This window comes from Zalophus californianus, chromosome X (genome assembly GCF_009762305.2).
Source record: "Zalophus californianus isolate mZalCal1 chromosome X, mZalCal1.pri.v2, whole genome shotgun sequence".
NCBI lineage: Eukaryota > Metazoa > Chordata > Mammalia > Carnivora > Otariidae > Zalophus > Zalophus californianus.
Window position 1 is genome coordinate 21,010,154 of NC_045612.1, and position 24,839 is coordinate 21,034,992.

The 24,839-nt window shown below is 55.9% G+C and overlaps 1 protein-coding gene across 6 annotated transcripts in view; it reads left to right on the forward strand.

Moving 5' to 3' along the window:
- The window catches only part of ELF4 (E74 like ETS transcription factor 4), a 39,464-nt gene extending 18,583 nt beyond the window's left edge, over window positions 1–20,881 (forward strand). For 2 of the 6 annotated variants that reach the window (XM_027607867.2, XM_027607866.2), the window contains exons 2-9: window positions 6,725–7,007; window positions 11,046–11,217; window positions 11,646–11,738; window positions 13,106–13,297; window positions 14,194–14,277; window positions 14,354–14,546; window positions 15,128–15,505; window positions 16,376–20,881. In XM_027607867.2, the coding sequence (XP_027463668.1) occupies window positions 6,936–7,007; window positions 11,046–11,217; window positions 11,646–11,738; window positions 13,106–13,297; window positions 14,194–14,277; window positions 14,354–14,546; window positions 15,128–15,505; window positions 16,376–17,180 (1,989 nt within the window). In that variant the 5' untranslated portion in view covers window positions 6,725–6,935 and the 3' untranslated portion in view covers window positions 17,181–20,881. Of the gene's footprint in view, window positions 1–5,133; window positions 5,157–6,724; window positions 7,008–11,045; window positions 11,218–11,645; window positions 11,739–13,105; window positions 13,298–14,193; window positions 14,278–14,353; window positions 14,547–15,127; window positions 15,506–16,375 lie in introns of those variants that run through there. The other 4 variants (XM_027607871.2, XM_027607870.2, XM_027607868.2 and 1 more) reach the window with 4 other exon arrangements.
- Window positions 20,882–24,839: the final 3,958 nt, after the last annotated feature.

Sequence of the window (24,839 nt, forward strand, 5' to 3'; positions counted from 1 at the left end):
TAGAGGTCCCTCCTGCTGATGGTGTGTGTGTGTGTGTGTGTGTGTGTGTGTGTGTGTGTGTGTGTGTGTGTAGCAAAATGACTCTCCAGGTCCTTTTTTTCCACCTGGGTTTTTCAAGATAATCCCAACTTCAGAATGTCCAAAGTGAGCTCATCTTCTTGCCTTATTTCCTGCCCCAGTCACTTCATATCTTTTAACAGTCTTTACAGTAAGAACAGGCTCCACATCTCGGGGTCCCTACAACTACTGTATTACCCCATACTCTGTCGTTTTATTCCCTCGGGGTGGCTCTGGGCTTCACCTCGGTTCCAGCTGCCCCACTGGGTCTCCTTCCATCTACTCCACTCATACACTCAGACCAAACGGATCTGCCTAAAGAACTGCTTGCCTTAGGCCCCTCCCTTGCTCTAGAATCTCCAGGAACTCCCAGTAGCTGTCTATGTTAAGTTCAAATTCCACCACCTGGTGGATCTTGGGTCTATGCACTTATCCATCTGATCTCCCTGACCTCCCAGCCAATCCCTGTCCCCCATAGCCAAGCTGGTTTCCTCTCTGTCCCATGAGGTTTCTGGTTGTTGGTTATGTCCTCCCTCACCTTCGTCTCCATGTCCCTGTCTTCCTGTCCATCCAGGTAAAGATATGCTGAACATTGGACGAGTGACTGTAGTCAAAAGGACACAAACCAGACCAGGAAATTGAAAAACATGTTTGGGACGTAACAGAGAGTTTTCACCTACATTAACTCACTAGCCTTGCACGACAACCCTTTGAACTAGGGAGGATGTCCCCATTTCACAGAGGAAGAAGGTGACCTGGCCAAACCCCAAGGCAAAGCTGGATCTTCTCGTGGGGAGGAGCATGCCCTTATGATCTGCTGGGACTTCTGGGGTCCCCTCCTAAGCTGTAGCTGGCAGCCCACCATACTGGGGTTCAGTGGCTGCTCTGGACTAGGCTTTGCCTTCTTTCCTGTAGTGTGTTCTCCTTGTCATTGGCCTGTCCTCCACTTCCCAGAAGGGCTTAGTGACTCTCTCAGCAGGTCCCTGGAGCGGTAGAGATGAGGATGTGGTGGCCACAGGCACCTCCAGGGGGTGCTCTTTTGGCTTTCTCAGGCAAGGCCCCTGGGAGTCAGGGCGGCTGGGGAAATAGGTTCACTTTGTTGGTAACCCTTCCCCCCCGACCCTCCTCCCCTATTGGGGCTTCTGTAGAGCTCTTCTCGCCACATAACCACAACCCCAAGGGCTGGGGCGGGGTGAAGGTGATGAGGACTGGGAGCACCTCTCCAACCAAAGCGGCCTGCCCCTCTCCACGGGGGGCCCCCCAGCCCCGGCCAGGAGCCAGCCCCTTCAAAACCAACAACTGGAAGCCTCCAGCCCCACCCTGTCTATGTTCTGGAGCCAAAGGGGGACTTCCGGGGACTTCATGGGGCCCCAAGCCCCCTTTGCTCTCTGGGAGGTCACCTGAAACTCATCTTATGGATGAGTGATTTTTAATTTCCAAAGTGCTTTCCCACCACCATCTTCATTCACCCGAGACTCCCCAGTGAGCATCTGCTAAAGCTGGCTTAACCCTCAGCCCTCCCCCGGCGTAAGGATGACAGAAACCACAGCCCAGAAAGAGGACTGACTTTTCCAGGGTCTCACATCTGGTTGGGATAGAGCCAGGAGAGGGCTTCCTTCCTCCTCCCCGCAAGTTGGGCAGTGCACACCGTGGGGCGAGCTTACGGGTCTCCTGGAGAAAGGCGGGGGGACCTGCCACCTCCTGCAGCCCTAATCACCCCCTCTGCTGGGACAGCTCAGGGCCTGGGAAGGTAGAGGCCAGACTGGAGCTGTGAAAGGACAACGGCAGTTGGAGATGAGCTCCCGCCTCCCTTACCATCGGAGTTGTGACAAGCCCTACACGAAGCAGGCAGTGACCCAGGGCCAAGGAAGGAAACTTGGGTTTCTTGTAAATAAGCAAAGAGAAACCCCAACCAAGAGAGCTTGCAAAACCTTTATTTTTTTCCTCCCTCTTCCTGATTTCATCTCGAATGGAGGGGGTGGTGAAAAGAAAGGAATAGAGGAGCAGGAGCTGACAAAATAGTTGTGGCTGGGGCCCCTTGGCTGGGCATCTGCTCCAGGAGGAGGGCTCTGCTCCCTGGTCGGGATCAAGGCTGTGGGAGAGGCCGACGGACAGATTACTTCTGCTCCGTCCATGGCTACAGACTGGACTCCTGGCTCTGGCCCTCCGGCTCTTAAATACACACCGCTGGTCACGTGGGGCAGCATGCAAATTGGCCTCTGGATGACTATTAGCCAGAGGAGGGGCTGTTTTTAAGTAGAGGGTACAGCTGTTCCTGGGGTAGTTTCCATTTTGTTTGTGGTTGTGGGGGAGGGGCGGTGAGAGAGTGGGAAATGGCATGAAGGAAATTGTCACTTCCTTTCCAGAGAATTCCAGAAAGGTTTCATGGAGGCCTGGGTATTTCAGGAGTGAGGGCTGCTGGCTCCAAGAGGATGAGGAACTGGAGAAGGAGAACTCTTGCTTTGTGGCCTGGCTGACCATCTGGCCCCCATGTTTCCTGGCGTGCGTGAGAATGCCACGGGTGTTACTAGCAATTCTGTGAGAGCCATTGGCTCAGCTGAACGGGCGTAGATTTAAACTCGCTCCACGGAGACTGTGGATTCGGCTTCCACATAGGGGCTGCTTCCTGTATGCAGAGGAGGCCCAGTGGGTGGGTGCTGGACACCGCTTGACGTGCTCCAGTGACAGCCGCAGAAAGGGTCTGTACAGCTGAAGGGGGCCCAGCTGTGATGACGCAGAGAGCAGCCCAAACCACTTCTATTTTGCTCTTTTGGTTTTGAAATGCAGTCAGAACCACAGCGAGCCCGAGGTGTGCGTTTGCAGGCTGGGGATGTAGGCGCCCTCGCTTGCTTGCTCCCTCCTGTGGCACACGTTCGCTCACACTCAGTGTCCGGGGGCCATCTGCTCTCCAGACGCTGTGCTCTCAGTGCGAGTAGGACAAGCCCTGGGAGCTAGGGATCCTGGCGCGGCCTCCAGGGGAGTGGAGGGAGTGGAGCTCTCGCCACCCTGGGAGTTGACTCCGACTGGAGCCAGCTGTGGTCTGTACAGTGATGGGGCGGGTGGGGACCTTCCCAGGCACGTCTGTGACTGAGCCAAGTGTCTGTGTGTACCCGCCTAGCGCCCCGCTCACCGTCGAGGCAGTGTCAGGGGCTCTAGGCCACCGAAGCTGTGTCTCCGTGTGTCTGTAAGGACACCAGGCAGGAGCGCCCCTGGTGTGGGCCTCTCTGGCCTCCAGCAGGGCGGGCCTTCTGTGGTGGTGGTTTTTTGGGTTTCAGGTTCCTGGGAGAGGGAGGTTATTTTGAGGGACCTGGGGGGGGTGGTTCGCTCCTCTGCCGGGGAGAGTGAGTGACATGCAAATGAGCCTCTCCCCACCTCTCACTTTCAAATCCTCAAACATCTGAGGGGGGAGGGGCAAAGCTTTCTGGACTGGAAGGTTCCATGGTGGGGCTGGGATGGGAGTTTTCTTAGCCTTGGCCAACAAACCTAGGACAGCTACTTCATCCCCCTGCCCCCCAACCCCAGCTGGAGGCGGGCGCTGGGACAGAACAGGACAGCAGGCTCAGCCTTGGGTGCTGTGTGCAGCACCCTCGCAGTGCTCCCGGCCCCGGGTCAGCAGAACCCACACCAACCAGGCCCTGAATTTAGGTACTTAGACATGTGGACACTGAAAGAATGCAGTTGGATTAGTCTCTTTCAAAGCCCTCTGCATCGATGGCCCAGGTTTCCGTCCGGCACCGTGCGTGGGCGGCCTTCCCTCCCCCACCACCTCCATATTCTGCGGCCGGCGCCGTTTCTTCCCGGGGAAGCACAGGACTTTGACTTTTCGGTGGCCGGGGTAGGGGGCAGCAGCGGTGGCAGCCCGTCCCAGCCCCCCTCGCCGCGGCCCCGCTGGAGCCGGCACCTAGCTCCACTTTGTCCTTCTTCTCACGAAGGCAGGCGTGAGGGAGGAGGAGCCCAGGACGGAGGCTGTGGCGCTGCTGGCCCGACCCGGGCAGCCCTCCGACACACAGAGGCGCTCGTGCACACATCCCCACGCTTGGGGCACACGAGCACAGCCTACACACAAGTAAATCCGTGGTGTCTTCGCACACCCGCAGTGAGAACCCCCATCGTCAGTTACAGTGCGAAACTATACAGATTAACACACAGCGCCCATTTCTCTCTCATAAGCCTGGGTGCACAACACCCGCCCCACAACCAATGTACACGTGGATATATATTTTTTTAGAGAGGGGGGAGAGGGAGAGAGAATCGTAAGCAGACTCCCTGCTGAGCACAGAGCCCGCCGGAGCGAGGCTCTATCTTGCAGCCCTGAGATAGTGACCTGAGCCGAAATCAAGAGTCAAGACGCTTAACTGACTGAACCACGCAGGCTCCCCACATGGATATACTTCTTGCCCAGAAAATACACCTCACTGGTACTGACTGACCAGTATCATTCATCCATTCGTTCGTTCGTTCATTCATTAGTTCATTCATGTGTTTGTTCTGCAGACATAAATCGAGTGTCTGCTACATGCAAAGCACCGTGCAAGGTGCTAACGTTTCACTGATGACCACTGATGTCCCAGCCCTCTAGGAAGCCACCGCCTAATGGGGGAGGTCAGGAAGGTGCACGGAAGGTCTACAGGCAGAGAGCACCAGTGAACGCGCAAACATCAAGTGCTGATCTGGGAAGAGAAGCCAGAGATGAGCAAACCTGGAGGGAAGGGCTGCAGCGGAATGACCTCGTTGAAGGGAGCGGGGGCAGACACCGGAGTTTCGTGTTTAGACAAAGTGGGATTAGGTGAAAGTGATCCCTTTCATTTGATTAGTATGAGAATGCTTCCTGGGGGCAGACAGCCGGCCGGAGGCAGGGCGGGGAGCTGCGGAATGCGGGCCTTGGGGCGCTTTGGCTAGAGGAGACAGACCTTCCAAGCATAAATGGCCCTGGGACGCTTCACAGGCGGGCCACAGGAGACTGGGTCACAGGCGGGGCCGGGTGGGGGTAGGGTGGGGTGGGAGGGGTGGAACCCCGGCCAGACCGTGTTTTCCCCTGGGCCGCCTCTTCGTCCTAGCCGGGCTGTCTCCTTCACCCAAAGGCAACTCAGACCTGACAGGTTGAGTGGAGCGACTTCTTGAAGTTTTGTGTTGGGGGCCGGGGGTGGAAAGGTGCGGGGGGGGGGGGGTTGCGGGAGGGGGGGGGGAGTGGGCGGAGCCAGCCCTGTGGGCTAACGGAAAGGAAGTGGGAGAGGCCTGGGTGTCTCCTGTGGGGGAGAGCGGTCATCAGAGAGGTCACCCATGGTCCTCCTCCCTTTCCTCCCCTTTGCCCCTCTCTGAAGTTCCTCATTTCTTTCGGGGCCAGGAGAAGGCTTTGCCACCCTGGCACTGCCAAACCTGGAGGGCAGGTGTGTCGCTCCTGCTGTGGTGCGTGGACCCAGTTCTTCAGGCATTCGTGGTTGAACCGGGCTGTTCGTAGACCCACCCCATGACCGCACACATGAGCGTACCATTAAAAACAACCCTACGGGCCAAAGCTGAGGTGCCTGCGAGTGGCAAAGCCCAAGCGTTCGGGAGGAGAGGCGCAGATTGGGCTGGTAGGGGGGCCGTGGGAGTGGGAACTAGGCTTCGGGGGGTCGGCACGCGGGCCACCGCAGCAGACCACTGGAGGCCTGGGTGCCGAGTGGGGGTCTGAGGGGCGTGCTGTCGGCACCGGAGGCACTGGGGAGAGGAGAGACGTGTGGGCTGCAGCAGACAGGTTTCCTGGAAAAGGGGGGGTGGGCTGAGCCAGCCCTGGAGGATGGGGAAGGTTCTGTGGGCCCCCCCCTGAGCTGGGGCTCTCCTCTCCAGTTCCCAGGGTGACAGTTCAGTCTTGAAACTGAAAGCAAAGCTGCAGCAACAGCGCGAACCCACACAAGGCAGCGGGTGGCGGGGGTGGCGGGGCAGCGATAAGTGCGCAGGGCCTGTGGCCCACCTGGCCCTCTGTCTCAGGGCTCTCTGGGGGCGTGGCCAGTTCCCAGAGTCCCCTCCCCAGGAGCAAGGTCAAACCTGCGCTGGCCCTGACCGCACAACCCCCCACGTTGAGACGTTTCTTCCTCTGTAGACTCTGCCCTTCAGAGCTGAGTGGCCCCCACGTCCAGGGTAGACCGAGCCAGGCAGAGCCTGGAAGAGCACCTGGTACCACCATGTGTCCCTAACCCACACCCTCTCACACAAGATTCTTTCTGAGCCAAGGGAATTTTAAGGATTCTTCATGCTGCTATCCCATCTATAAGGACGGATGGGGTGCCCTGATTTCCCCTGTGGCCACACCCTGGAGATTAATCTTCAGGGTGGAGAGAGCCCAGAGTCCCTCGATCTGTAACCTCCAGAGGAGGCAGGAGAGAATGGAGGGAGGCTGTGTGTCTTCGCGGCCGGCTCAGGTGCAGACGCGGCTGACAGACTGACACTGAGGCTTGGCCACTTCCCACTGGACGCAACTCAGTTAACTACCTTCCTCTTTTTCCTTTTTTTTTTTTTTTTTTTTTTTTTACCTGCCTCCTTTCTTCTTCCCCTTTCTTCTCCTATCATCCTCCCCTTTTGGCAGTCTGGCCCTGGTGGCTGGGTCCCTGCTGTTGGCTAGCCGTCCTGGGAACAAAGCTCAAGGAAGGTGACTTACTCATTGCCCCTGTCTCTCCCTTCTTCCTAGGTCACTCCTGTGGTTGGCCCAGCCCAGCATGCAGCCTTGAACCTGGCATAAGGCCACCACCTACTCCAGCTCTCTACACCCCCTATTTTACTGTGGCTCGGGGTGTAGGCTCTAAGCTCCAAGGTACCTGAACAGCATCTCTTTGTCAAAAACACCCCCGCAGCTCCAGAGGGCCCTGCGAATCCTTCTGTCAGCTCTCTGGGGAGACAGCATGGCTATTACCTTGCAGCCCAGTGACCTGATCTTCGAGTTTGCAAGCAACGGGATGGATGATATCCACCAGGTATGGCCCCAGAGAACAGAGCCCGGTCGGCCAGGCGGACGATCAGATAGACACAGACAGGCCGGCAGACAGCAAGCCAGCCAGAACCCCTGACTAGCCAGTTGGCAAATATAGATCAAGCACCTACTAGGTCCAGGCCACCGGGCCTGCCTGACTGCCAGCCAGACTGTGCGCCTGCTCGTCACTCGTGCGGCTAGTCAGTAGACCTTGGGCGGTCATTCCGTGTGCAGTCACGGGCCATGCGCCATCACCCAGCCAGCTGTGCGGCTATGAAACACAGCAGCTGGGCTGTCAGTCGATCAGCAGTGGGGGCCGGACGCACAGGTGCACCTGGACCCTCATGTGCATGTCTGTCCCCTTCCCTTCACCTGCAGTGTCACAGTGAGAAAGCTGCCAGGACAGCCACATAGCAAGAGTGAGCTCTGCCAGCCGGCCCCACAGGGCACAGACCAATCCCCGGCCCCTTCAGACTCCCATCTCTAGCCTGGTTGACGGGCCCTTCCAGAACCATCTTTTCAGCCTTGATCTGAGGATTCAGATCTGGAAATGGGGTTGTCTGGTGAGGGAAAGGTGAAAAAGTGGGCAGAATTTCAGCACTTAGGTCCCTACCGCTCCGTATCTTGCTCTGAACTGGGGCTGAGGGAGCATGTTTTCCGTGCACTTGGCTGTACCCTTTGGATGGTGTCTTGGCACACCCATCGCTACCTTCCACTCCTCTCCTTCCACAAACTGGGGAAGAGGCAGCCATGTACGGTAGAAGAAACAGAAGATTAAGAGTCAGGAGTCCTGGTTTCTGATCCCAGTTTGGCCACAATGTTACGTGGGCAAGTCCTGTCCCCTACCCTATCTGGCTGCCATCTTCCCCTCTTCACCAAGAGGAGATCCAGTTGGATTATCTCTAAGGGCACCCCAGCCTAATACTGATGCTCTCTGTGCTGAATCCTTGTGAGGACAGAAAACTTCGTCCGACCTCTAGCAGCCTACCCAGGGCTGCCCCCTAGTGGGCTTTGAGCACATTGTACTTTCTGTCCCGCGGGGTCTTAACCTCAAGTTGCCCAGCCTTACCCAACACCTGTGGAGTGCCTCGCCTGGTGGAAGGCCCCATGGGAAGAGAAGGGAAGAAAAATCTAACCATACCTGGGTTCTCGATACTACTAGTCATCTTTTGCCTGTTTCTGATCTGCTCAGCAACTGTTAACTGTTCTTCACGGAGGCTGTTCTTCCCTCCCAATCCCACACCTGCCCCTCCACCCTCAGCAGACAGCTTCTGCTCCAATTCACAGAGAAGCCAAGGACACCCTCTGTTTCCCTCCCTTCTCCCTTTTACTGATAACATCACTGTTCCTGTTTCCTTCCCGCTGACCCGGGACAAAGAAGTGTCCCTCTTCCTTCCAGCGGTATCTTCTACCGTACTTAATTAACTCTTCTCTCCTGCCTCCAAGACCTCAAACCGTTGGTCACCTCCAATGTCTCTCTCTTAAATCCTTCAGACCTTCCAGACCTTTCTCCTCAACCTAGAACTTCTTCAGGTCTTCTCTCCCTTCTACCCACCGCCTTCAAAAAACCACCTTCTTAACTCCTTTCTGTTCATCAGTATGGTCTCCACCCTCTGTGCTTACAGTCTCACCTCCTTTCTCTCCCTTCAGGAAACCATTTGTATTGAAAAATGTATCATTAATACAAAAGAGTGTATAAATCATATATATATATATGAATAATTATAAAATGAACACCCATGAACTCACCACCCAGGTTAAGAAATAAAAGCATTACTAGTCTCCTAGAAGTCCCTGGTACCTAAAACACTCGATGAGAGCCGACTCTACACTGACCCTGTTCCTATGCGCTTTATGCGCATTGATCTGTTTACACAACCCTATGGTGTTGTTCAATATGGCCACCCCAATTTTATAAATGAGGAAACCGATGCACAGCAAGATTAGGTAGCTTGCCCAAGGTCCCACTGCTACTAAGTAGCAGAGCTTGGTTTCAAAGCCAGGTTGTCTAGCTCTAGATCAGGACAATCCAACGGAATTTTCTGAGCTACTAGAAGTGTTCCGTATTTGCCCTGTCCAGTACAGGGCCACTAGTCACAAGAGGCTATGAAGCACTTGAACTGTGGCTAACGCGACCAAAGGACTGGACTTTGTATCTTGAAAAAGTTTTACATTTACATTTAAACAGTCACCCATGCCTACTGGGTACCATACTGGACAGACAGCTCTCAGCTCTGTGGCCTTCATCACTACATCTGCCTGCCTGCCTCAGTCCGTCCTCTCTGAGATCTGTTGTAATGTGCCTTGGGACCCCAGCAGTCCCCTGAAAGTGCTCTAGCCAGGGTGACTGCCCAGTGGCCAAACCCAATGGCGTTCTATCAATTTTTTTTTCTGCATCCTTCAGGAACGTTAGGCAGAACTGAACATTCTCATTCTTTTTTCATGAAAAAAGAATTAACAACCCCATGAAAGAAAATTTGGAAAATACAGAAAATTGGAAAGAAAGGGAAAAAAGTCACCCAAAGTCCCACAATCAAAGTATAATTATTATAAACATTCTGGTATAATTCCTTATATACCTAATTTTTGAAAAGAGTTGCAGGGCGCCTGGGTGGCTCAGTTGGTTAAGCGTCTGCCTTTGGCTCAGGTCATGATCCCAGGGTCCTGGGATCGAGTCCCGCATCGGGCTCCCTGCTCAGTGGGGAGTCTGCTTGTCCCTCTCTGCTGCCCACCCCGCCACTCATGCTTGCTCACGTGCACTCTCTCTCTCTCAAATAAATGAATGAATAAATCTTTTAAAAAAACCACAGTTTCAATCACAGTCTTTTTTTTAAAGATTTTATTCATTTATTTGAGAGAGTGCAAGCGAGAGAGCACAAGCAGGGGGAGCGGCAGAGGGAGAGGGAGAAGCAGACTCCTCACTGAGCAGAGAGCCCGACGTGGGGCTCGATCCCAGGACCCTGAGATCATGACCCAAGCTGAAGGCAGCCATTTAACCAACTGAGCCACCCAGGTGCCCACAGTCCTTTTTTAAAAAACCTTTTATTTATTTATTTTAGAGAGAGAGAGCACGAGCAGGGGGAGGAGCAGAGGGAGAGGGAGATGGAGAGGGAGATAATCTCATGAGCACAGAGTGCTACCCGGGGCCCGACCCCATGACCCTGAGGTCAGTACCCGAGCTGAAACCAAGAGTCGGACACCCGACCGACTGACCCACCCAGTTACCCAGTCACACTCCTTTTTCATTTAGCTTTGTTTGATTTGAGGACAGCTTTGTTCTCCAGGGGTCAAATTCTCATCCTTACCATTGTATCCACTCTAAGCGACCATGCTTTTGGACTCTTGGACACATATTTTTGACTCACTGATAGGTATCTCCATGCTAAATATCTCGAAGGTACCTCAAACTCACCATATCCAGACACTGTTCCCCTTCCCTTTCTCTAAAAACCTGCTTCTCCTCCTCCTCCACATAAACAGTGTCCCCATGTACCCAGTGAATCAAGCTGGAAATTAGAACCTTCTCCCCCATCCAGACAGGGACTGGGCCCTAACCTTCCTTCTACCTCTATAATGCCTCTGTTCTTCTGTCTTTATTGCCAGAGACTAAGATGTGCACAGTCAGAGCCCCTAACCCTGGATACCCAACCCTGACTGGAGGCTGAGTCCCTCACCTGGCTATAGATTGAGCCCCTCACCCTCGCCATTGACTAATCCTTTCCCACTGGCCTGAGAAGAAGCCTAACCATTCTCATAGACTGAGCACTAACCCTGGCCATGGATTACCCAGAACTACAACCAATTAAAACTGCCTGCCCTTGATTGAGTGCAGGTGGTACAGAGCTACCCCCATCTCTGTTAATCAAGAATCCACTCAAAGCATCACCTAGTGAGGTTGGACCCAGAGCAGTGTCATCTCATACAAAGGACAAGCCCTGGGGGCTCCAAGAATTAGGAATTGCAAGCAGGGCCAGATTCTGGTAGGGAGGGCCTCCTGGAAGAGGCAGGTGAGCCTTAAAACGGATCCCTGTCTTGTCCATAGCTGGAAGACCCCTCGGTGTTCCCAGCTGTGATCGTGGAGCAGGTACCCTACCCCGAATTACTGCATCTGTACTCAGGACTGGAGCTGGACGACGTTCACAATGGCATCATAACGGATGGGACCTTGTGCATGACACAGGATCAGATTCTGGAGGGCAGTATTTTGCTTGCAGGTTTGTTTCCTTTCTGGGCAGGGGAGTGTGGCAGAAAAAGGGGTTCTGTCATCAGGGAATATAGTAGCCCACAGTGGCTTTCAGTGACCCCACGCAGCAAGGGCAAAAGGCCCGCAAGAGTGGGAAATTTGATAGCGTGGTTAGGTCAAACAAAAGGTAGTACCACTTCATAGAGGAGGAAACCATCCAAATGGATGTGTGGTCTTTCAAGATGGAGTGGGACGAGGCAGAGTGAAGGGGAGACTGGCTGGGGTGAGTGTAGAGAAAAGGTGGAGAGTGTCAGTAGGTGGCACGCTAGCCCCTTCCAGGTCCCTTGGCTTCTTAGCACTGGTCTCTGGGCTGGCCCCATGAGAGCTCTACCCCTGCCCTGAGCGCTGAGGGAACTTTTTTCTGCCCCCTGCGCCCCACACCATGGAACCTGGAACCAGATGACAATGAAGCAACCTCACAAACCATGTCAACCACTGAAGTCTTGCTCAATGTCGAGTCTCCTAACGACATCCTGGATGAGAAGCAAATCTGTAAGTGTGAACCCTGGTGCCTTAACTCAAGGCAACAAAAAATGCCATTTAAAAATATCACATCCACGTACTGGATTTGCAGATATGCGTACCCACCGCCACTGCCGCCGTGTAAACGTGCTCTTGAGCTGGGGCAGGAATGGCGGGGGCAGAGGGGCAGGGTAGACACAGGGAAAAGGTGGCCAGGGGGACTTTGCTTTTCTGGTTTTTAAATTGTGGTAAAATACACATAACATAAAATTGACTACCTTCACCATTTTTCAGCGTCCAGTTCAGTGGTATTAAGTTGTTGGGCAGCCGTCGCCACCATCCATCTCCAGAACCTTCCATCTTGCAAAACTGAAATTCTGTGCCCATTAAACACTAACTCCCTCTTTTCCCCTCCCCTCAGCCCTTGGCAGCCACCGCTCTACTCTCTGTCGCTATGAATGGGACTACTCTAGGGACCTCACAGGAGTGGAGTCACACCATAGTGCTCTTTGGGGACTGGCTTATTTCATTTAACATAGTGACGTCAAGGTCTGTCCATGTTGTAGCATATGTCAGAAATTCCTTCCTTTTTAAGGCTGAAGGCTAACTACTATTGGCCAGGGTGACTTTTCGGTCCCCTCTACTCTCTTGCTGGGGCCCCCAGAAAGACTATGCAGGGTGTGGCTTATTTAGAAATGTGCCAGGCTTGGAGCTTGACTCCCCACCTCCCCAGAAGGCCCCCCAGGTGGGCTCCTGCCCCACCACCCCCCCTCAGGCCTTTGCCCGACTCATGGACAGGAGGACTTCTGGCCCTAACTGCCCCTTCCCGAGGGCAGGCTGGGGATCCCGCTGGGGGGGGGGGTGCGGAAAGCCTGAAGCTGCCAGTTAAGAGTCCTAGCACTTCTGTTCCTGACCCTGTCACTAATGTGCACTCAGGCTTCAGCAAATATTTACTGAATGCCTACACGTACCAGGCACCAACTTGCTGTGTGACCTTGGACACATGCCCTGCCATCTCTGGATCTCAGTTTCCTTATCAGAAAAGCAGAGAAATTGGGCTAAATGATATCTAAGGCGCCTTCCAGTTATAAAACAAGTGAATGACGAAATCAAGGTGGCCCTTTACCCTGGGTGTTGCCTGGAACTTCCCCCACTGCCGGCAGGGGGCTGTAAATGTGGCAGCCGTGATTGGGACCAGCTCATGCCCACAGCCCTGCAGATGTTTCCTGTCCTCGTGGTGTGAGACACATGAGGCATTTTCAGGTGTATCCTGCATCTGGGGCAGTGGGGAGTGGCTCCTCCGCCCTCCCCGGGAGCCCACCATTCTCTTAAGTGCCAGGAGACCACACTCCTGGCCTGCCCTGGGCCTCAGGCACCTCAGGCCTTTCTCCTTGCAGTCAGCACCTCCGAAATGCTTCCAGACTCAGACCCTGCTCCGGCTGCCACTCTGCCCAACTACCTGTTTCCTGTCTCTGAGCCTGATGCCCTGAACCAGGCGGGTGACACTGATGACCAGGAGGGGCATTGTCTGGAGGAGAAGGTCCCCAGAGAGGAAAGTGCCAAGAAGACTGGAAAATCAAAGAAGAGAAGTAAGAGAGAGAGAGAGAGAGAGAGAGAGAGAGAGAGAGAGAGAGAAAGTGTGTGTGTGCACGTGTGTGCGTGTGTGTCTGTCTGTCTGTCTTCAGGGGGGTGTGGTAGGAGGGGGGCGGGTCAGGGAGCCTATCAGGGGTGAGTGGGTCAAGGCTCATAGACACATTCAGAGGACAGCTCTTTGGTGTGACAGGGGATGGATGAAAAGTCCTCCCTTCTGTACAGCTTGGCCTGCCCAAAGCCTGACATTTCCCACACCGCTCCTGTCAGCCCAGCAGATAGGTAAACTCGTGCAGAAATATCGATGATCCCAAATGGGTTGAATCCTAGTCTAGGTGTCTGGACCCCAGGCTTGGCCCCCTGGCCAGTCCCTGGCCCTCTGGGGCCCTCTGCCTATAAAAGACGCCTCATGCTATGTGCTTATCTTCCTCCTCAGACCTTGTGGAACTTGGGCTGTTTGTGCAAGAGGACTTTGGGCTTTCCCAAGCCCTGATGTTATTGATTTACTCAGGCAAGGACTGCTTGATACTGCCTTGTCAGTGTGGCGACCAAAACCCCAGTCTCACACTTACCTGGACAACAGCTGCGCCTTGAGGCCACCTTCTCATTTCCAAAATCAGGCTAGGCGGGTTGGGTTCTTCGAAAGGTGACTCATTTGTCAGCACTACGCTCATTGGCCGCGCGGGCAGCAGAGTTATGGTCTACCTCTGGGGCCTGAGCATGAGAGTGGGCCACTGGGCGGGCGCCGGAGCCTGAGGGCCGCGGTTGTGGAGAGCAGTCCTGGGCCTCTGGCCCTGGTGACCTGGTTCTTGACATGGCACCCCACTCGGGAGCCTGCCCTGCAGCCCTCCGTGTGGTCTCAGCCTCATCCTGCTGCCCCCCCTTCCCCTCCCAGTCCGGAAGACAAAGGGCACCCGCAGTACCTCACCGGTCACTGACCCCAGCGTCCCCATACGGAAGAAATCGAAGGACGGCAAAGGTAGGGCTGGGAGTCAGGCCAGGTGGGAAGGGGGTCGGGGTGCCTGGGCGGCTCCTCACCGCCTGGCCCTCTGCAGGCAGCACCATCTACCTGTGGGAGTTCCTCCTCGCGCTTCTGCAGGATAGGAACACCTGCCCGAAGTACATCAAGTGGACCCAGCGAGAGAAGGGCATCTTCAAGCTGGTGGACTCCAAAGCTGTGTCTAAGCTGTGGGGGAAGCAGAAAAACAAGCCCGACATGAACTACGAGACGATGGGGCGGGCCCTGAGGTAGGAGCTGCCTGCCGGGGCACCAAGTCCCTGCCCCGGGGGCTTTACGGAGATGTCCCTCCTGCTTGAGAGTCTGCTGACAGCTCCCATCTGCTTGCCCCTAAGCCCGCCCCCCGGACCCCTTCTGGGGGCACACTCCCCTCCTCTCACAGCTCCATCCTCGCTTTTTCTCTTTTGAGAGCACAAGAGCCTTTTGGGGCCTCCCATCCCCACGAGGGGCGTTCTGCTGGCCAGAGACCTAGGGAGACAGGCCCGAGTTAGCCATCAGCAATCTTGCAGGCTGGGGGACCGCTGAGCTCCCCACTAGCCATCCCCTCCTATCCTTCATCCCCCCCTTGTCCTTCGCCCCCACGCAGGGCGGGGCTAGCCTCTGAAACCCCTTTTCATGTCCCTTTGTGTCCTCAGGGGGAGAGCTCGGAAATTTCATAAAAGCCTTCCAAGTCCAAGAGTTGGCCTTACCCCTTCCCTTGGCCTGGGGCTCCCATCTGGCTGCCCGGCCAGCCTCCGCTGCCTGCTCGCCCTGCCCCAGAGGGCAGTGTGTCCCTGCTTTAACTCCCCACTCCCCACCGCTTGTCCCCCAGATATTACTACCAAAGAGGCATCCTGGCCAAAGTGGAAGGGCAGAGGCTGGTGTACCAGTTTAAGGAGATGCCCAAGGACCTGGTGGTGATTGAAGATGATGAGGAGAGAAGTGAAGTCTCGGCGGCCTCCCCTCAGGCCTCCACGCCCTCCACCTCCTCCACCAGCACCACCCGACGAGCCAGTTCCAGGGTCTCGGCCAGAGCTGCTCCCCAGGGCAAGGGAGGCCCTTCCTGGGAGAAGCCAAAGGTTCAGAACGTTGGCTTACAGCCATCTGCGAATCTGGAACTGGGACTGTCTATAGATGAGGACATCCCTGCTACCTCCACCGTGCTGGCTCCCCCGCCAGAGAGCCAGGCCAAACTCACCAGAGCCGTGAGGTAAGGGCCCCAGAGTCCTTACACATCCTCCCGCAGTACCTCCTGTCGGGGGCAGGGGGGGGGGGGGGTGCGGGGAAACGTGTTCAGCCTCTTGCCAAGTTCTGCGGTGTCTCTGGTCCCACGGGAACCTCAGAGGATCCCTGGGAAGCCAGTGGGGCGCTTGTTGGTCAAGAGAGAAGTGACTTGCCCACGGTTGCACACCACAGTGATGGCAAAGCCAGCCCTTGCCCTGGGCGGCGTCCGTCACCCGCTGGGGCTGTTTCCGTTATCTCAGAGTGCTCCCCCAGCAGCCACCAGCAACCTCCACATCGGGGCCCATCTCCCCAAGCCACCTCCACTCCAGAAAAGAGGCAACGGAGAATGTGACAGAGATGCCCGTTCTGCTTCCCTCGGGCCCTCCAGGCCCCCCTGGAAAGCTCTTGCTGCTTCCTGCCCATGCTAAGTGTCTCCACATTTTCCCTGAGAAGGTTGGGCTTTGAGTTCTGTGTATGTGGCACTCATTAGGCTCGCAGGGGCAAGGTGCCCTTCTGAGGCGGGAAGGCGCTAGAGCGGCGTGGTGAGGGACAGGAGCTCTGGGGTCAGAAGGCCTAGATGTGGGTCCCCGCGACTAGCTGTGTGGTCTGGGGCAAGTTACATAACCTCTCTGTGCTCCCGTTTCCGTTTCCTCAAGCTGTAAAGTCAGATTATTAATCTCAGTGCATGGGCTGGTTGGAAGATTCCTGACCTGTACTAAGTGCTCAGTAGATGTTCGCCGATCCAGCGACAAAGACAGAACACCTTCAACCAGCTCTGCTCCTCCTGGGCCCTCCTCCCCAGCCCACTGGGAGATGCCTCCTGACTTGACCAAACCTGTTTTCTGTTTCTTCTCAGTACTTCTTCAGTGCCCAGCAACATCCACCTGGGAGTGGCCCCCGTGGGGTCGGGCTCCGCCTTGACCCTGCAGACAATCCCACTGACCACGGTGCTGACCAGCGGACCCCCTGCCAGTACGCCTGCTTCCACACAGCTCGTCCTCCAGAGTGTTCCACCTGCTTCGACCTTCAAGGACACCTTCACTTTGCAGGCCTCCTTCCCGCTGAGCACCAGTTTCCAAGAAAGTCAGGTGGCAGCACCGGGGGCCCCGCTGATTCTCAGTGGCCTCCCCCAACTTCTGGCTGGGGCCAACCGTCCAAGCAACCCGGTGCCATCCTCCGTCGCAGGGGCTGGACCGGCCGGGCCCAGCCCTCAGCCCCCCGGGACTGTCATCGCTGCCTTCATCAGGACTTCCGGTGCCACCGCAGCCTCTGGGGTCAAGGAGGGGCCGCTGAGGCCCTCCTCATATGTGCAGGGCATGGTGACTGGGGCCCCCGTGGAGGGGCTGCTGGTTCCTGAAGAGACCCTGAGGGAGCTCCTGAGGGATCGGGCTCACCTTCAGCCACTTCCAACCCAGGTGGTTTCAAGGGGTTCCCACAATCCGAGCCTTCTGGGGAACCAGACTTTCTCTTCTCCCAGCCGCCCCACTGTTGGGCTGACCCCAGTGGCTGAACTTGAGCTCTCCTCAGGCTCAGGGTCCCTGTTTATGGCTGAGCCTAGTGTGACCACCTCTGGGAGCCTGCTGACCAGATCCCCAACCCCAGCCTCCTTCTCCCCATTCAACCCCACTTCGCTTATTAAGATGGAGCCCCATGACATATAAATGAAGGGGCCGGGGGAAGTGTGCCTCACCAGGCCAAGTTGAGCGGCATTTTTATACGGACTTCCTATAGCAGAGACTGACTGAAGCAGGACTCCTGCCCTTAACTTTTCGGTGGGATCTCAGTACACCAGATCCCCTGTCCCCGACCCCTGCCGGTGTCACCTTGGCCAAGCCATGCCCAGTTTGAGCATCCCTGGCGTCAGACCATGGCCTTCAAGAGCACTAGGGGATATGCTCTTGTCAGGGTAATGGGCTGACTGGGTGATGGAGGAAGAACCTCCTGAGAAGTCTGTGGCCAGGGCCGATGCAGGGGCCCCGTGGGGAGAGTCCTTTCGTGGGGCTTTTCACCGTCTGTGTTCCCTCCACGGGGAATTTCCTATCCCATATGTGAATATCTCTGTATGTATTTGTGTGTACTCGTGGGTCTGTATCTCTGTTTCTTTGGGGAGGATGGGGGTGGAGCTGTGAGGTCTTCAAGGGTGTGTGTCTCTGTGGGTCAGCTGCAGAGATGGGGGTTTTTTTTTAAGGGAAGCATTCTCTAATTCCCTTCGGACAAACCATTCAGTTGCCCTGAGGCTATGGGGTACAGGCGGAATCCCCCAAATTGGGAGAGATGTCACAGAGCTGGAGCAGATCCTGGGTAGGAGAATTTCGATGGGTGGGTGTGCTGGGGAAGACGGGAGTTCAAAGGGACAGGGTCGGACCCAGATACGAAGTCCCCACACAGGGCTGGATTAACTGAATGTTTGTGCCGAGAGCCTGGGCTGTAATATACCAGCCTTCACTGGCACACTGGCCTATCCAACCCTCCCCCCCGATCCGGGGATCCCTCTTGATTAGTGTCGCCCCAGTATCTCCCTGCTGTCCGGTGTGGCTGGGGTAGCCGTGTAGCCGTGGACACTGGGGCTGCCTCCCTTCCGTGCCCGCTGCTCAGCCTGCCTTCTACTCACCTTGTAGGTTTGCCACCACCATCCCCCCCCCCGCAGGATGGCTACCGCAGACCTCGAGTGGACCGTTGGCTCTCATCTCCAAGTCGCGCACCTAGCCCTGACTCCCACAGCAAGAAGACAGGAGCCAGTGGATGTGAGCCCCCACCCCCGACACTTCTGTCCCAACAGGGTTCCCTGCTTCTGTCTTTCCTCTTTCTGAGGACGTTTCAACCCATCCTCTCCTAAGTGAACCCCTCGGCTTCACTCCTCCTTCCCCTTCTTTGAATTAGCTTGCCTCTCTCCAGCCAAATTTGGGGGCAAGGCTAAGAGCTAAGACATGTCAGCCTCAGAATCGATTCTAATATCTGGTGAATTTGGTTAATGTGAATCAGTGCCCCAGGCCCTTGGCTATGTCCTCAGTAGAAAACCATCCACTTGACCTAACTACCTCCCCAGGTTGTTCTCTCTCTCCTTCTGGTCACTGCCAAGCCTCCTGTGTTCTCTCCCACTCTCTTCCTGTTCTTCCCTCTTCTCTCCCTGGAAAGGAACCATTTATGGATGTGCAGGTGTATTTATTACACGTCTCCAGCACTTGGCATTAAAATGCCTTTTTCTAATCCATTTATTATGACAAATTCCTGATGGTGGAAAGTGAAACATCCCGCGAAAGTCACCTAAAAAAAAATTTTTTTTGCACAAAGGCGCTGCATGAGTTTGGGGTGCCCTACCCCCCCAACGAATTTCACAGAACCCATGATCTGAAGGTCACTGATACCCTTACCGTGACATCACATGTTGTCCTCACAGTTCTCAGTCCCCGTGAGTCCTGGCAGCTCGTGACACTACTTCCCACCCCCTTGGGCAGTGGCCGCACGCCGGAGTGCTGAGTGTGGGCCCCCCCCCCCCCCGGCTCTCGTCTGTTCTCCTGGCTCTGGCTCGGCTCTTTGGGGACGGCTCTGAAGTCAAGAGCCGCAGCTCCTGCTTACATTTCTAGCAGCCGGCTGGACGTTTCCATCCAGACGCCTGTCCTGCCTCAAAGACAGCCCCTCTGTCAAACATGGATTTAAAACAAATGAATTTTAAAGTCTTTACACACACACACACACACACACACACACACACACACACACACACACACACACACACACACAAAACCTTTCCCCTCAAAAAACAAACAAAAAGCTGTCATGACTTGCCTATTTCTATTCATTGTACCAACATTTTCCTGACCTTTGAAGCTTGACAGTTCAGAGCCATCTGATGGTTGCCTTCGTTTGACCCCGTCCCCTCCCCTATCTCCTGAAGTCCAGGCCATTTGGCACATCTCTGAAATCTCCCCTTTCTTCCACATTTCCGGAGCCTCCAGCCTAGCTCAGACTTACCCAGAGCTCACCCCCTCCCAGGCACATCAACACGCACCACGGTGTGACCTGTCTCATCCCCTCCGATCTGCCAGGGCACCCATTCTGTTCTTTCTCTGCTAAAAAGCCTTTGGTGGCTCCTCATTGCCTCTAGGTAAGGGTGATACTCAAAATACTGAGCCTCCCTGTTGTAGGCAGCTGGGCATTAACCCTGTATTTGCTGAATCTTGAGGCCGGCCAGGGGTCCTGGAGGAGGGAGGAGGGAGCACTTGCAGGCTCAGGGCTGTAATTCCAAAAGTGAGGTCCCAAGTCGTTGACCTGGCAAGGCCCTTCCCCATGAGGTCCCAGCTGACTTCCCTGGTCATCTCTCACTTGGTTTCCCTGACTCCCAAAATACTGCTCCAGTAAGAGTTAGGGATTTGCTGGCCTTTGAGCTTGCCTCTGTTTGGTTTCCCACCTCTGTGGTTTTGTTTTACTTGGTTCTGCTCAACCAGAATGCTCCGCGAATCCTTTAAGACTCGATTTGTGGAAGCTGCTTCCCCACACCAGCCTACCCTTACATGAGTTCTTCATTTTACATTCATAGCAATTGCCGCTCTTTGGGCAACTGATCGCGAACAGCCTGTGACATCTCCTCTGTTATAATCACAAACTGTTACTTAAATCTTCAATGACCTGGACCTATTTTGTCTCCCCAGTTAGTGTGTTACCTTCTGAGGGGCCGGGGGGCGCGTAGCACCCACAGAGCAGGGCACACTACAAAGCATCTAGTGAGCACCAGCGAATATTGCCGATTAAGCTGGTGAGAGATGGGGACCAAAGTCTGAGGCTGGTGACCTCTGACCTCCCCCCTGCACAGGCACTCACCCCAGGTGCTCCACTACCCAGGGCCAGCCCTCCCTGGCTCAGTGCCCTCATGGTACCCCCACTCCCACCCCCCAGCCTTGCACCCGAGAGTTGTTACTACTTTGAACATCCCCTGCCCCTAAAGAAACTTCCCTGTCCAGTTTCTTTCCTAATTCAAAGTGTTAAATTAGCTAATCTGGTTAACTAACCTGTGCTGATCTAGTTACGGGAGAGGGCTGGAGGCGACCCTCAGGAGACAGGTTCATTTTGACCAGAGTCCTGTGGCAGCACCATCCTGGCCTCTGCGATGGTGTAATGGAGTCAGGAGACGGCTCCTCACCCCCCCAGCAGCCCATGTAGTACAGCTTCCTCTGGGCCCCACGGCACTTTGCGTATACCTCTTATTGTAGCACTTAGCACATGGTAGCTCCTTAGCTGTGTGTTCATGTATGTTGCCCCTCCAATAGACTGTGAGCTCCTCAAGGACAGGGACTGTGTGTTAGTCACTGATGTATCCCCAGCGCCTAGCACAGTGCCTGGCACACAGTAGGTGCTCAATAAATGTTTATTGAAAGAAGGAATGAGTCTGGGCTCTAATCACGGGGATTTCAGCCCTACACTGTGGCAGGCAGAAGGGGGAGGAGAACAACCCAGACCTGGCGGCTTTCACTGCTTTTGGACCCCTCGCGTAATACCGCAGGCCGCTGCTTCCTCGCCCGTGTCTGCGCCCCGCCCCCCCAAACAAGGATCCACGAGGAGGAGCCCGAGGCCGCTTCCAGCTGTGCGGCGCTGCCACCCGGAGCCTCGGGCGACTCCTGAGCTCCCGTCCTCCGCCCCGCCCCCTTCCCGGGACAGCTGCGGCACTGCTTCCTCACCCCTGGGGGGAACCCAGTGGCCGAAATGTCAGGCCCGATGGGAGGGGCGGGGCGAGAAGTTATTTCCACCATCATAGGTCTTTCTGACCCCATAAGGTATTTTTTAAAGAGGCGGTTCGGTTGTCGCTGGTTCCAAAGCTGCTGGACCCGAGGTGGGTGAGCTCGTTCTCCTCCCGCCGCTCCCACGCCTGCGAGGCCCCGAAGGTCGCAGCCTGTGAGAGCCCCGGCCCCAGGCGCGCCGGACGTGGGGACCAACGTCCAGCAGGTGGCGCCATCGAGCTGGCCATGGCGGGCTGCCGGCGCAGGAGCGCCCGGGAAGGGAGAGGCGACTGGGGTGGGGCCGGCGTCTTCCCGTGCCTCCGTCCCGACTCTGCGCCCCCGACTGTCCCTGGGCGGCTCCGGCCCCCACCAAAACCTTGCGCGGCCCGGGAGCTTCGAACTTCCCCACCCCTCCACTTTCCAGGGAGAATTTAGCAGGGAGCTGAACGCCCTCTCCCCATTGGCCTGCCGCGCCCGGCCCCGCCCCCCCGCGGCCCCCTCCCCCAGCCTCCGGGACCGGCAGGTGAGCACGCGGTGGACCCGGCTTGGCGCGCCGGCCGCCGCTCTTCCCCGGTGGCGGGAGGGAGCCTCCGCCGCCGCCCTCCCCCCCAGCCGCAGGGCGCCCGGCCCGGCCCGCCTCCCCACCGCGGCCTGCCTCTAGCTGCACGCCCGCGAGGCGCCGCTTTCCACCTGGAAATCGGAGAGCGAGCGCGGCGTCCGATTGCCAGCGGAGGGCCCTGAACGCCCTCAGCGTGAGTCCGGGCTCCCCGCGGGGCCGGTGCCGGGCCGGGGAGGCGTCCGCACCCTGCGGCCCGACGCTGCGGCGTGCCAGCCCCCCTCGGGGCGGAAACCCGGGGTCTAGGAGAACACGTGGAGTCCTGGCCCGCTCTGCTGCCGGGTGTCCAGAAGGCCCGAGCCCGGCACCTCCCCTGGGCAGCTAAGCAGGCCGCCCTTGGGGCGGACCCCATTCCCCCTAAAACACACACACACAACACACCACACACCACACACTACACACACACCACACACTACACACCGCACACACACACTATACACCGCACACACACACCACACACACACTACACACCACACACACACTACACACCATACACACACACTACACACCATACACACACACCATGCACACCCACCACACACACTACACACCACACACACCGCACACTACACACACAGTACACACTACACACCACACACACACACTACACATCGTACACCCCCCCACACACACACCACACACACACACACACACACACACACACACACACACACACGGCTTCGCAGGGGCGGGACACAATAGAACACTCAGCAAGCTCCCCTGTTACAGGTTAGATTATGGAAGGGGTGGTTTACTGCCCAATTCGCCCCCCTCCAACCCAAATGGGGATGCATGGAGAGCAGATGGTCCTTTTGGCAGAAATACGGAGACTTGAACAGGGCCTCCCTTTAACCCTGCACCCCAAAGAGGAACATTCTGGTAAAACCATCATAAACAGTAGGCCCACGACCTCGGCACATAGGAGGAACTAACTTCAGCTAAACAGCCGTGTTTGCTCAGTACGATTCCCTTCTTTCGTGGGTAAATCGAGCCCTATTTGGCAGATGGAGCAATGAAGACAGAATGATCAGGTTCTCACCCGAGGTCAGCCTTGGCGGTAAGTGCTGGAGCTGGCTCCTTCCCCTAGGCCGCACTGGAAGGATGAGGCGATCCCTTCAATAAGAGGGAGGCCACCGCCCTCACTCCGGTCTGGAGCAGGGATGCGGAGCCCATCACAGCCCCTATCTCCTGCCTTGGTCTTCCCACCCTGGCAGAAGGGCAGTGAGGGGTCTCTAGGAAAGGTGTGAGGAAAGGATCCCAAAGGCCAAGAAAACAAGGAACTGCTGGTTGGTTTTGCTTTTAACTCTCCTCCTTTCTGCAGGGAAATAAAGGGCTGTGTGTGCCCACACACCCAAACCCAGACACCCATGGCTGTCCCCGGCTCCCTAAAAGCCCCTCACCCATTCCTCTGGGGTCATTCTGACTCTGCCCGCAGCATCTTCCCTTCTGCCTTAAGTGGAAAGCCTTATAGTAAGTACCCTCACCACTCTCCCTTCATCCTTTCTTCTGAATCTCAAGCAATTACCTTTCTACCTCTCCGTCTGGCCCACCTCCCAACACATTTTTACCAGTTTATTCAAACAAAAACAAAAAACCCTCTATTGTTACCCAGTTCAAAGTTTTCCCGTGGTTCCCCATCACCTAAAGCAAAAGTCCAAGCTGTGCTCCTTGGCATGCCTGGCAGGTCTCCTGCGCCCTCCCTCCCAGTCTGTCCCCTCCAGCTGCAGTGACACTCAGGTGGGTTGTGGTTTCCTGCCCGTACTACCCTCTTATTTGTCTCTAAGCCTTTGCTCCGATTGTCCGTCCCCTCGGCTGAGACTCTTCCCTACCACCCCTAACTCCTGTTTTTCTACTGAAGTGTCAACTGAGCACCCTCTCCCAGGAAGTCCTTCCAACCACCCCAGGGCTCTTGCCCATCCCTTTGAGCTGAATCCTTGCACTCACCACATAGCTTTGGTGACCTACTGACATATCTGATTTCTTAACTGCAAGTTCCAAACAGAGGATTGAGCTAAAATCAGTGCTGTTATGCGGTTATTTGGGAACATGAAGCATCAAGATCAGAAAGTCGGTAAGCAAAGGCCAATGAGGAAGATTAATGCTGTGGCTCAAAGGAATGGGTGTTCCTCCACCTGGACAGAAAGACCTGGGTTGAAGCGTGCTCCTGGGGCTTGAGCTAAGGGCAGCTCACAGTTCACTCCAGGGGTTGGCTAGCCTCCAGTTGGCCAGACCCACAGATCCCCTCACCTGTATACTGACAGGGTTCCCCAGAGACTTAAGCCACAGTGAGAGGTCCTAAGAATATAGCTTAAACACCCCAGACCTATCAAGCCCTCCCCTTCCCCTCAACCAGTAACAGGCCCATTCTGGAGCCAGCAGTCAGAAGGAACTGGAGCTTCTACCACTGTTTTTCAGAAGTGGGAAGAAAAGGTGTAAAATCCAGGATGGGCATCTTGCCTCCATAGTAGCTGGCTCTTAGGAAGCCAGAACCATGGAAGGCCTGCACTGTGTGGGTGAGCAGGGGGAGCACAGGCACAACAGTGAGGGAGTGAGGAGACTGTGTGCTCAGATGCAGATGTGGGTGGCCCAGGGCAAGGGAGCCAGCAGGCAGGTGATCTTGAGTTAAAGAGGGTCATTCCTTACAGCCTAAGAGGGCTCCTCCTTCCAGTCCTGCTACTCCTGTGGCAAACAAGGAACACACACACACACACACACGTGCACACGCATGCATGGCTCAACGGACGCAGGTAGTCCATTCTTCCCACCGCTCCCTGTCCCCGCACCCCACCAGGATGTGCCCCTGCCCTGCCTTTTCTTTCCAGATCTTGCCCCAGTGGCCCAAATGTTCACTAGCCCTGCCACCTTGTCCTCATTCGTGCTACCCAAACTGCAAGGCAGGATTAGGGGTTTCCCATCAGGACGTCCATCTGTTTTAACCACGGAAGAGCCAATGCGGGGAGAAGAGTAAAGACAGGAGACAGAAGCCCTGACAC